This window comes from Caloenas nicobarica, chromosome 6 (genome assembly GCF_036013445.1).
Source record: "Caloenas nicobarica isolate bCalNic1 chromosome 6, bCalNic1.hap1, whole genome shotgun sequence".
Taxonomy (NCBI): Eukaryota; Metazoa; Chordata; class Aves; order Columbiformes; family Columbidae; genus Caloenas; species Caloenas nicobarica.
Genome location: NC_088250.1, coordinates 39,736,113 through 39,749,459, shown reverse-complemented (window position 1 = coordinate 39,749,459; position 13,347 = coordinate 39,736,113). Strand labels below are relative to the sequence as shown.

At 39.0% G+C, this 13,347-nt stretch overlaps 1 protein-coding gene across 1 annotated transcript in view; it reads right to left on the bottom strand.

The window, feature by feature from the left end:
* Positions 1-13,347, bottom strand: part of ACVR2A (activin A receptor type 2A) — a 64,507-nt gene that overhangs the window by 26,095 nt on the left and 25,065 nt on the right. The window contains exon 2 of the mRNA XM_065637941.1: positions 2,249-2,456. Within this exon, the coding sequence (XP_065494013.1) occupies positions 2,249-2,456 (208 nt within the window). The remainder of the gene's footprint in view (positions 1-2,248; positions 2,457-13,347) is intronic.

Here is a 13,347-nt window from a genome sequence, read left to right as displayed (position 1 = left end):
CAGGGTGGGGTTTTTTTGTTGTTCAAGAGAAAACATATGATCACATTTTAAATTTAAAGTGCACTTCATTATATCATCCAGGATAACACACTACCCAAATAAGAGTTAAATCTGAAGAAACAAATTGAAATGTTGTTCATTATTTTATATTAATATTACAAGTGAAACAGCACATTTTTGCTATTTTTAGACAAAGTTAAAGAAAGCCACCAACAGGATGCATTTCAAAAGCTGACAAAAGTACTGAAGAACAGTTCACCATCTAGATTTAAAGAGGACAAAGGATCAAACAGCTCGTGTTTAGCCATAAACTCACAGGACAGGGTTGCAGGTAAGTGGGAAGGAGAACGTTTAAATTTTAGTTGAGCTTTAGAAAAAAGATAAAGGTTTCTGCAATTTCTCCTGCTCACTTTATGCTCATGGACAGGGCTTATTTTGCTCAGTGAATTAACTGCGGAAAAGAAGTTCTATTAACAAATAACCTGAAACTATTCAAGTCAGGAAAGGAAACCAGGAGTCAGGCAGGAAACAACCTGAGAGCAGAAAGAGAAAAATTTGAAAATCCTGCAGAAATATTACAGCTGAGGATTTCAAAAACAGCTGAAGATTGTCAAAAAAGTTTTGGGTTCACCTTCAAAAATCAGGTTATTTTATAGAACCAGCTACTACAATTACACTGTACTGTAACTTCCACAAAACATTTATTCTCTGATATTCTTAATCAGCTGCTGTTTGGAGTTCATAGAGCTGTAACTCCCTGTTCAGTAAAACAGTCTTTACTCCCAGAGATAAGATTTTGTTTAATGGACATTTTAGACAAATACGGCAGTACGCATTCTTACAGGAAGTTACAGTTAATGAGGTCTTAGAGCCAAAGAAATTTATACTCACTTTTCAACTATTTCCTGACCATCTTTCCTGCATTTTATTTCTTCTTCCCATGTCTTTTCTTTGCTCAAGGGAGAATTTAATACCATTTTTTTAGACTTTTCAAAGATGCATGGGGAACTAGTAGCATAACAATGCTACAGAGCCTAGTTCTATTTCCAAATTGGAAAAAAAAAAAAAAATCTATTTCCATTCTAGAAATTTAACATTTGGCAGAAATAAATTTAGTTCAGAAACTGTAAATACCCCCACTTCTTCTGCAAAGCTACAACTAAGAACGGATTAAAAAATATATATATATTTTCCCACCCTGAGTGACTTACGGTTACTAGATACTAAGAGCAACAAATAAGATTTCTTTAGATTTGTTCTTCGCCTTCCAGCATAGCTGATTTCAATCATGCTGTGCAAGCAGGCATGCAGATGCTTTGCTGCTTCTCTGAGAAACATAAATCAGAATCACTGTTCGACTTGGCTTTAAACTGTCATTAAAGGAGAAAACATCTTAGTGTGTGTGGAAACTTCACTTGGTAGAAATGGCTGTAATGACTTTTCTATTCGGTCAGTATTTAAGAAACAAGAGGAAAATTTTCTGAAATATTGTTAAAAATACTTTCTAAATAAATTTTAATGAAGATCTATGATGCATTTATTATCTAAATTCTCTCCATTTCCAAACAATATAAGTTTTGGTCAGATAAAACTTAGTACCATGCTTCAAAGAACGAGAATACCATTTCTTAAGAGAGTCATGACCTTTATTCAGCCAATATCTACCAAGCCCCAGCTCCTGCTGTTACTGCTCACAGGTACTTGCTAGACCATCTGTTAGAAAAAAATGACTGGAATTTTAGAATATTCGACATCTCTTAGAGCTGCCACTGAGGTGAGTTTTTTAATAAATCCGCAAAATTCTTCAACATTTAAGTAAAAAGCAGAAGCAATGTGCTGACTTTCCCACTCCAGAGACTTTAGAAAAGCGATCTATACAATTTTGCATTCTGGTTTCAATAACCATATTTGCATTCTTTGGCAATAACAAATCATTTAAAAATCTATTATTACTGGCCTAAAAAGAATAAATAAACCACTTTTTTTTCTAATATATAGTAAGAAAGAAGAGATAAAATACGCTATTCTGGAAACAAGATAAAGTACTTATATGAAGTCAGGTCCCTAAATAAGGGTGAGCCGATAACAAGCATGTGTGTATGCGTGTGCGCATCTAAAACCAAGATAACTACTCACATACTAGTGTATTATCATTTGTACCAAGTACTGTTTGCAGAGGAGAGGTGGTATAAATTACGGCCAGGCAAGATAATTTAAAACTAGAAAATTTGTAGGAAAACTCACTCACCTGTCGTAACAATTGATGTCATCCAGCCAGCAACCTTGCTTCACAATTTCAATTGATCCAGAAATATTCTTCCAAGTAGCAAAACAGTGTCGTCTTTTATCTTTATCACCATAACAAGGTTCAATACCACTGCGATTTGTTTTATCTTTTTCCCAATTAGCGTTGTAGTAGATACACTCTTGTGTTTCTGATCTGCCAAGTATGGCACCTTTTAGGAATGAAAAGTAAACCACAATTAAATGGCATTCTGAAGGATGAGACATATGAACAGTCAAAGCCAGGAGGTACTAAAATATCGTACACCACTTGCAACAAGGCGTTCTCTCCCCTCTTTTTTTAATGAAGAAAGAAAACCTTTAAAGTTCATTAAGCATTCCAAGTAAGTGTTGAAAAATAAAACAAATATCTCCTGTTAAGTCAAACAATGACTTGGATAACTTATCAAGATTTGAAGAAATAATAAAAAAAAACAAGCTAAGGCAATACTTTTCCCTGAATAGCAACAGCAGAGAAAACCTACAATACTGAACAATAAAGATTCAGTTATAATATTAGTCAACATTAGCTAGTAGAATTTACCAAAAGGCATTTTTGTCTCTTGTTACATGTGCCAAAAAAGCAGACAGTACATCTTAGAAACCTACACTCAACCAATTCAGTTTTAAACCATATTTTCTCCTAGCTTTCATCTGCGATGCAGCTTTTTAACACAAAGCACTGAAGTACAAAACGCACTATGTTAAAATAGTCTATTTTATGTCATTCTGATTTGCCAAGGGAGCAACTGGAATGGAGACCACCAGGTGTGACACCAACACCTCAGCTCTAAGGAGGGCGCTGGTTTTGTGCTGGGTGGTCCCACAGATCCAGTCTCTATTAAACATGCTGCTGAACCAGAACAGACTTGCTGACCTACCCTGAAACCACGTGATAGTTTTTTTGTCATCCCAATATTCTTAAAAATAAAAGTCTCTGAACCTTTAAATTTAATTTTGTCTTTTAAATTACAAATGTAATGCCTACTGACAATGTACTGCAGCAAAACCCAGCAAGTATTAACAGACTGAGCACCTCAAAGTGGAGGTAACCTCATAGTTTTAATGCAATAAAGTGGACCTAACTTTGTAATTTTAAGGTAATATAAGGCATCAACCTGGTTTCTGCAAAAGCAAAGGTTGTTAAGGATGCAAACACACTAACAAAAACACTGGTAGGAAGGCTTTTATTTCTGTTTTTGTCTTGTCAAATACTTCTAAGAGTACATCGTTAATCTTCATGCAAGCTTCATCATTTAACATGTATTAAAAACATGGAAAAGCAGAGAGGGAGATGGAAGAGCTAGAGTCAGAGGACTCTCTTCAAAATTAAGGAAGGGTCAGAAGGACGACAAAGCGCGTTTACTCTGCCTGTCCAACCATCTGATAGTTTCAAAAGAGACAGGTCCGTCATGCTGAAGATCAGATTTAAACAGAAAAGGGTTTCCATAGCAGTTTCATACTTCCTTATTTGTATCACCTCCTTTATTCACAATAATTTTGATACACTAGCTATCGCTTTCTAGCCATACGCGTGCTTCTCATTCTACATGAGGGTATCACAAGCAGAGCGGCTCGAGCCCCGACTCCTTTTGTGGGATGAAATCTTTGTCACCCAGGCACTCTACCCAACAGCGCCTGGGGGTCCATCACATAACACCTCCTCAAACACACACAACTGACAATAAGGGAATTTTTCACAGTGAACAGACCCGACTGTACAGGGAACAAAAAAGTGGCACCTCTCAGGGTGATGAGAATTATTTCAAACTGAAAATTGCTGCATCCTTCTTGAAACACAGGACATCAGAGCCAAGCGCAGCGCTGACCATACCGGGCATCCCACGTCGCCACCTTCAGAAACTTTTGACTTTGACGCATTCCCAAAATAGGCAGAGAATTCTGCTTACGCTTTTTGGGAAAGAGCCTGGCTGTTCCACGGGAGAAAGGCACTAGCCAGCTGGTGACACTGCGAGATGCAGCATGTTAACTATTATATTCTTTGTGCTGCGATGGCCTGACCTTTACAACTCCCAGCTATGGCAAGAAACAGATGAGGCAACAGATTGAACAATTTGGTTCTGTCAGTGCAATAAAGCAGAAGTCCTGGATTTATCTCATACGTGCCATTCCTTTCCTTCTGCTGCCAAGCCTGGCTTTGAAGGACCATAGACAAGCTGAATTTGATGAAATGCTGAAACTACAGTAAAATTAACTTTGCACAAACATTCTCCTTATACATGACTTCTCTACAGACAGGTTTTCTTATGTGTTAATGCTCTGAAGCAGTTCAACCTTCGCAACTGCCCAGCAACCCCGCTGTTGGGTTAGTGCCTTCAGATCTGACGGCACCATCTAACCATAACACCTCCTCTGCAAACAGCCAGAGTGGACATTTGCAATAGGTCTCGCCAGACTAAACTGACAGGTGGACATATCAGGACAATCTTGGATTCATCTTCAGAAGTAGAAAAGCGGGAATGTGATACAGGGAAGGGAAGAAGAGAAGGGGAACCACACGAAGCAGGCAATCCTGAGCCCGACGCACAGAGGAACATCTGCTCATAACCAGCTCTGCCACCCGCTCCGTGGCAATCGGGTTCTTAGATGAGAAGGGCAGCTGGAATTTACAGCAAAAGCAAATTTATTCGGGCCCCAGTTTAGGCACAGTATGTCTGTAACAGAACTCCTATAACCGTTTTGAGCGCTGACAAGGTTTTTTCCATGTAAAATTGTCAGGTCTTCTGGAAATCTATTCCTGAATCTCAGAAGGCAAAGTGCTGCTGTTGAAGGAAGCCATGAGCAAAGCGCCAGGAGTATGCTACAGGCTGAACTTGAAGTATAAAAAAGGAAAACACATTAAAAAGGCAAAGAATATTCAAGTCTATGATAGGGTTTAGTTTTGGCATGTTAAGACAGATCATATTTAATATAGGCTGTTATCATATTGCAGTTAGTGTGCTGCTGTATCGCTATACATTTGTGTTCATCCCCAACAGCTGCAGTAAAAAAAGAAAACCAACATTTGCTAGTGAACTTCTGAACCGCTGTTAATACAGGATACACTGTAATTGTTAGCAGTACAGAAAGCAATTTTATTAGAATGTACATGTGCAGTCTGGAAAACCTCACCTTAGCAGGAATTTGGACTGGCTACCAATTTTTCAAGCAGAAAGATTGCATGAATTCCTGAAAAAAAAAATTCTAGCCAGGTTTTTTAACAAAAAAAAAAAAGGCAAACAGTGAAATCTATGCGTAGCTAATAAAAAGGACTACACTAACATAGCCCTAATTTAGAAAGAGATTACCGGGAAAAGATTCTGGATAAAATATTAATTCTCTATTACAGATACCAGTACATTACACCCAGAAGGAAAAAAGAGAGATATAAATTCCTGGGAGTTTACCATCCAGCTTTATTTACTAAACCTGAAACTGAGCAACACCACACTATTGGTCTGTAATGGAAGAATAGTTTCATGACATTTTAAATAAAAAGTCTGAAACGTGATCATGATCATGTCCCTCATTTCCTGAGAAGACTTGAAAACAGTTCCATCCTCCCCCCACCCCGTGTCCTACTCCCGGCCCCAAATGCCACTTTTGCAGCATATTTCGTTGGTGACACCACAAGAAGAAACAAAGTCTTCCAGTCAAAGGGAAGATGAATCTGGGACTCTGTGCTGGTTTCGGAAATCTAGCAAAACTTTTAAGCTAAAGTCATGAAAACCGGTGGAAAGGCTACGCAAATTAATTTGATGGTGCTGAGATCTAAACCAGCAGCATGGAAAAACAAAAACCAAAAAAACCAACTACAAGTCTTCTGAAAGCCAGTCTATGCATGCAGATTGCTCTGCTGTGTGCTCCCAATGCGCACCTAACACAGCCTTGACTAGAAGGGAACTAGAAATGTCATTTTAAACTTATTTCTGCATGTCTTCCAGCACCAGACAGAACTACAGACTTTTGTTTCCATCTAATCTGTTTCTGAGATGCAAATGGCAACACTGAAGTCCGGGAAGAATAAATAACCTGTGTATTTCATGGCTGCACAACCTACCCAGACAAGTCCATTACTCTGCACTTGAACTTGGTTCTATCACATACACTAGTGACAGTATTGGTAAGGATTTATACGTAGGAATACTCATGTGACAGAAGAGAGCTTTTTATTTCTTTTGTGGTTCCTTCAAAACCTTACTATATAAAAGAATGAAAGGGTGAAGTTCAGTCTGGTGGTTACCTATACTTCTGGTAAAAAAGTTACTTAAATTGCACTAAGTTTGAGATTAATTTGAACTCATTCTGAGCACTGAGATCCACAAACTTACAAGGAAAGGAGTAATTTCTTAGAATAAACTAGTTGAAGAGAACGGCCTGAAGCACCACAGGGACTGGACATGGTGAGTTACTTAAGAGACAGAACGGCCCATTCACTAAAGGATCTGAATTGTAACACACTGTTCTGGAGGAACAAAAATGGACAGAAAATGTAGCATAAATAGTATCTTGAAAAAACTTCAGTTACTGTACAGGTATCTTTCTCAAGTACTTGTCTGTATATGTTATTCTGTTTGCTTCACAGTGATCTCATATATACTTTCTAGACTCACAAATATATCTAAGAACAGACTACAAATATATACTAAAAAGGCCCAGCTTTGATGTTTCCACAAGCAGGAAGGAGGTTTTTATAATTCTGTACTTTTTCTGATAACACCAAGGGGAATGTTTCTCAAAGGAAAAATAAAGAGGTTATTTTCAACCTAATAAAACAGAGTTACAACAGAAAGGACCTATTCGGTTTTCCTTATACACACCAATATATCCCCAAACATATTTTGTAGATCTTTAGACAAGTATTAGTCCTATTATCATTGTTCTCAATGCTCGCAGGTCAAACGAGGACTGTACTTCACATAAAATGAGCCAAAGTTCATTCATTAAATCCAAACACAACAGCAATTAACTTAAGCAATACAAGAATCAGGAAAAAGACAAAGCAGGCAGTGAAGTAACAAACCATCTGAACTGTTGTCACACTGCCTTACACAGAAAATACATATTTTTTTAGACTAGGGTTTCTCCTTATCCTTCTCCTTTTCAGGATGTTCGACCAAGTGTTCACCGCGGAAGAATGGAGAAATGCCACCAAGTGCTGCACCTCTGTACACAAGTCTGTGAGACTTCGTATCTTTTAAGAGGCTAAAAGGTTAATCTTAAAACTTCAAAGATTGACCTGATATTCTAAAAGGCCTGTTTCTTCTTCCTAAAATAATAATAATTTAAAAATTAAAGAAATATATATTTTGCAACTCGGCAGGGGTCCTACAGTAAACCAGGAAGTTTCAGTGTAGCTTTTTGTATAACAATAGCTATAATAAACTCCAGCTCTCCAGGACTATAGTATGACTGGGGGGAGGAGGGGAAGAGGGGGGGAATATCTGGAAATCTCTATTTTCTTAGATATCTCATCATATACTTTAAAAATATTTCCATTTTTTGGCAGTTCACACCTTGCCAAAATGGAAAACTTGGTACGGATGAGCCTGCCATGGAAATATGAAATTCTGTGATTCTGACTTTAGAAACGGTGCTGGCAGAACTAGTGGAAAGCATCTTTAAAGGTGAGGCCATAATTCAAGGAAAAGGGTGGAAGTAAAGATGAGGAACCTCTGATTTCAATTGTGTAGTTTGAGAAATTCCACGGTTCCATCCAAGGTCAAGTCTCCACCTGAGTGGTTAAAGGAGATGGGATTAAGGGGGCAAACACGATATACGTGGAGTACTCAGAAAGAAGCCACTGCAGGAGGCATAACAGCAGCACCTCCATCTCACTGAACTCAAGGGAAAAAAGAAGCTGAAATTACTCTTGCAATATGATCTCCTCCCTGCAGTTCCTCCAAGCAGTTTGTTTTATTGTTAGAATAAAATAACGTCATAAGAGGATTTTGTAGAGAACTTCCATTTTCTGCCTTATACTTCTGAATATCTTTTAAAGACTGGATTTAAGGAAGTGGGAAAAAAACCAAGACTTCTGGTGTCCAAGTTTTCCAAAATTACTTCAGAACAAAGCACGTGGCAGAAAATGGAGAAAAAGAGTCAGGTGACAGCCAGATTCTTTAGGCAGAAATGAAGGTGCCCGTAATGACAACTGGCATCTATAGCATCAGCTACCTCTGAAATAAAGACTGTCATCCTCTGGGAATCTCTAGAAATCTCAAGTGCTGTTTTTCACACTTCTTGACTTCAAGGAAACACACTAAAACACAGGCTGATGTTTTCAAGTTCAAACATGCCATTCCTGTCACTGCAAGGTGCGAGCAGCACACGACAGAAAACTTTCTCATCTACTGTCTAATGATTTTGTAGGGGAAAAAAGCTTGAAAGATTCTGTAAATTGTTTGGCGTTTTGAAGCGCAGCCTTGGGATTACACTCAGCTCATACGTGCTGGTAGCTTTTATAGAGGTCACTGGTCAAACGTCCTCTCCCGGAGACAACAGGGAAAGTATTACGAGATGATAAAAATCTACCACAAGAAGTAGCGCAGGGCTCAATACTCACCAGAAGAGTTTAAATTCTACAAGATGCAAAGGTTGAAAAAAAATAGACCAGGGACTAACAGGCACCAATGCTAGAAATAGACACAGTTTCCAGTTAGGACCACCCTCCTCTCCCCAGCATCAAACCCCAAATAAACAAAAGAAAATCAGCCACTACAGAAAGTCACAGTAGCTGACCTCAAAGGAAAAGCTGTTTCAAGGAAGCCAAGATATAAAAGGAAGTGAGAAAAAGGAACACGGCTCAGATGAAAGGGATGTAAGGGTCCCTTCCCACTGCTCCCCCCATGAATACTGGCCCGCAAAACTGTGTGCAGGTTTGAATGTGTAAACAAAACTCAAAACCTCAGTTTTTGAGACTGAAAACTCAAAAACGTGGGTTCTGACTATCCAGACGGTATCATCTACAGCTGCCTCCAGATGAAGCTCAGCTCAAGTAGGGCAGCTGCTCATGAAGCAGCTAGGGATGCCATCCCATTGCACACAGGTAACACCATTTCCACTGAGTCTTAGGTCGCTGTTATTAAACTAAAAAAGTAAAGCACTTCACCGGCAGCCACAGTCCCAGACTAGAGCCTAAATCAACCACCTAAGGATATCAACACTAGACTAGGAAGATGTGAAGTGTTGTGAAGGGTGACTATCATGCTGGCAGTGGCCACCAGCAGAATTTCTATTTTGAGGCCTGACAGGGAGTTTCCCAGCAGTGATCTCGGACACGTGTCACGGCTGTTCATCTGATCGGAGAGTCCCGAGGAAGCGGGATCCTGCAGCTTCGGAAGGTTCAGTGGAGGCTCCGTCCATCACCAGGGCCTGAAGGTGCCGTCAGGAGATGGCATCTGGCCGCTCTTCATACCCTGCTCTATCATGCTAGATTTGCCAAAGGCAAAATAGGGGCCACAGAGAATTTTGTTAACTAAGAAAAAATGATTTACCTTCAAATAATGCTATCTTGACAGCTTAGAGAGATAAGCAAAATTCTCCCCTCTCTACAGACCGCATGAAAAAAAAAAATCATCTATATTCTCCATATGGCAAAAGGGAATCGGAATGCAGACAGCTGTAAAAAAAGTAGGGATTTCTCAGGGACGGCATCCTGCCTCTACTGCCAGTGCCCAGTGTTTCAGTCTGCCGCCCACCCTGGTCTGAGCAATACAGCAATAACAACTGGTATTTCTGATGAAAATGATCCTTTCTCGGGGCTGGTATTTGTAGAAGTTCTTCCATGAGCTACGAAACCTTGTAAAGAACTTCCCAACCATGAACTATGAAATATTTTTTAAAACTTTCTAAAATGAAAGTTCATTCCTGCAACCTCATGGAGATGGGAAATTCTAACATATTAATCACTTGATGAAAAAGCATAAGAATAAAAGCTTGACAGGAGTTCAGTTTGTCTCTAAATTTCCTTATCTGATTTGACTGTAAGACAGACAATACCAGTAAATGAAATTTTCTCCAATTCTCTTCCTGTAGCATTTATTTTACGCATCATCCAGAACGGTGTTGAATAATATCAGCATCAACATTTGGCAAATATATAGAATGTGAAATAAGGCTGCCTCCCTGCAAGGAGAATCCCTTCTGACCCCTCACAAAATGTGCACAGAAGAGTTAAGTCAGGCTAATTACAAAAAAAATTGTAATACCTTTTGCCTTCCAAATCAGTCAAGTTCAAGGCAAATTTTTTAACAGTTTGCAAAGAAAACAGAACCACACACCAAGTCTTGACTGTGATTTTATTTGACACCCACGAGGCAAGCATCCAACTTCACGTTCGATGTTTCCTCCGTGCGATGCATGCCACGCCACTTCTTTTTCTGTCTTTCAAGACCTTATACAACTATTTAAAAGACAGCAGGACCAGTGTGATTCTGTCTTAAACTCAGATCTCAAAGAGGTCTCCCTGTGGGTGTTGTGTCCCAACAATCAAAACCACTACAGAGTTATCCCTCATACCCTGATGAAGCTATTTACATGAAAATCCCTTTTCCATCACTATACTTCTCATTTTTTCTGTGGTTACAACCAAGATCCCAGCTTAAACATACTTACAAACGGTTTTCACCTCTTTTTTTTGGTAATTAAGGCATCAGCTGTATTCTTTTGCTGAACACTGGCCCAGAAAACTTGGAAAGCGCTGAGCTCTGTGCCTGGCCTGGCTCAGCTGCCCGGCTGCTGAGTCCACGTACCTGGCCCAGCAGATCCAGACAAGCTCCAGCTGCCCTTGGCCAGATGGCAGCGAACCAGTACAAAATACAGGTTCCAGACTGGTGTCAACAGCGAGAGGGATTACCTCGGGCACGCAGGCAAACAGAACAACACGGTGGGGAAAACGCAGGAGCCAGTATTGATAAATTTCAAGCCTTTAAAGGTTCACCCATTCAACTGAGTTGGAAATCCTTCTTTAGCCCTCCCTTATTTAACTCTCCAACATATTTATGGAGAATCATTGAGTTTAGCTTCAGTCTTGATTCCACACAGACAGTGATCCAGGGGCTTTTTTTCTATTCTCATTTGCATTCTCCTTTCCATTTTACCACCTCATCACAATGGCAGGCCTTTCCAAGTTCATCTTTCTTATGCAGGTTGGCTAGAACTACATTCAGTTCTCAAGACATCCAAAGACTTGTCCGGTATCAATACTGTTTTGATTTGCTAGGAAATACTCCTTCAGGAGCATTTTAGGATCGGATGCATTGCAGCCAAATCACATTAGGTGCTCATGGTATCTGTTACCATGCAAGACCACAGTTTGAAATACATTTTTAAGCAGCAGTGCAATCAAAAAAGCAGATTCTGCTGTACGGCCTCCCAAACAGCTGAACTGGCAGAAACGAGTAATTCCTTCCTTAGCCACTAAACTCAAATGTCAGACTGCAGCATTACACATCTGAGTAAATACCTATCATCATAAAAATGCTAATATGTTTTTAACTGCTGAACCCTCCTTCCTAAAGCAAAAATATCTGCATAACCTCAAACTTTGCTGCATGTTTAATTCCACTTCTACTGTCCAGTCCTATGTATATAAAATTCCAAACCCTTCCTACATTGAAAGAATTCTTAAATTTGTGTCTTTATGTTCTGAAATCAGCACTGATTATAGCGAAAAGTCCAGCAAAACTGCCTCTTTACCTCTAGCTGAACTGCCTATCACTGGCAATGAACTTTCTGTTTGTCCTCTCTCAGGCCGCCTTATTTTGCTTGCTGTATCAGAATGTAATCTGAAGATTATATTAAAAATCCCATTCACACAGCTTGAATCAGCCCATGTTTTTATGGACAAGAACACTGTTGGTATGAGAAGCACATACCATCCTCACTTTCAAGCTCTTAAGTCAACTCTTCATCTCAAGCTCCAACCACAGTCGCTCAGCTGCAGCTCAGCTCTGGCAACCATAATCCTCATCCTCAACAAAGACCATCTGGGCACCAACTGAGGGATGGAAGAGAACAAATATATTTTTTGTTTCAAGCACCTAGTTCTAGAGAAGATCAGGGAAATCCAGAGTCCAGCTGTCTTATGGTGTCTTCATTAAGTAAACATTTTCACCACACGTAATGCTCCTAATTTAAATACTCTTCTTACTTTTAACCTCCATCACTACCTTTCCATACTCTAAAGATACTACAAAGTGAGCTTTTCCTGAGGAAGTGAGAGCTGGCAGAATTTCATCAGCGATTTAAGATTCACAAGAAGATGAAAAAAGCAATGGAACAAAGCAATTTCCTAACGTACCTCAATATTAGACAATTCTTCTGCTCCATTTTAAAAAATCTTCATGGATTCTCATGAAGCACATTTTGCTATCCACTGGTCTTTCTGTGGTTTTATATATATAAAAAATTATTACTAATTGTATCCAGAAAAGTAAGATTGACAAATGAAGAACAAATCCAAAAAGGAAGTATTTCAAAACCAAAGGTTATTAAAGTCAGGGTACTACATACTAAAACTTAACTCACTCTTATACTTCTTGTCAGAGCTTGAAGAATAACTGACTGCAAAAGAGAGAAATGTAAAAGTACATTTGTAAAACTCTTACCAGTGTCCTAAAGCATAACTCTGTAGGAGTGACTTTTAAGAACATGCTACATATTGGACAACCACCACATTTATTGTCATTAGAGCAGTTAAATGCAGTGGCTGCTGCAACAGCTGCCGTAAATAAATCAGCACTCATCCAATGTGAGAATCAAATCAATGCAAAAGTAATCCAAGAGAGTGGCTTTTATTTATTTTACCTGCCTACAACCACTTAAAAATAGTTTACGTTTTCATGTTCAGTATTTTTGTTAAGGAAAAAAAAAGCCTTTTCTGAGGCTGTTTGATGTTAGTGTGAAGCAAGGCAAACAGATACTTGAAAATACCACAACTCAATGATACATGAGCTAACTCCAAATAAATACAACAGTGTCCTGTGTACAAAAAGGTAACTATGCACAAGCTTCTGAAGTTCAGCCCTGATAAAGTGGCAAAAGAAATATTAATCTCTCCAG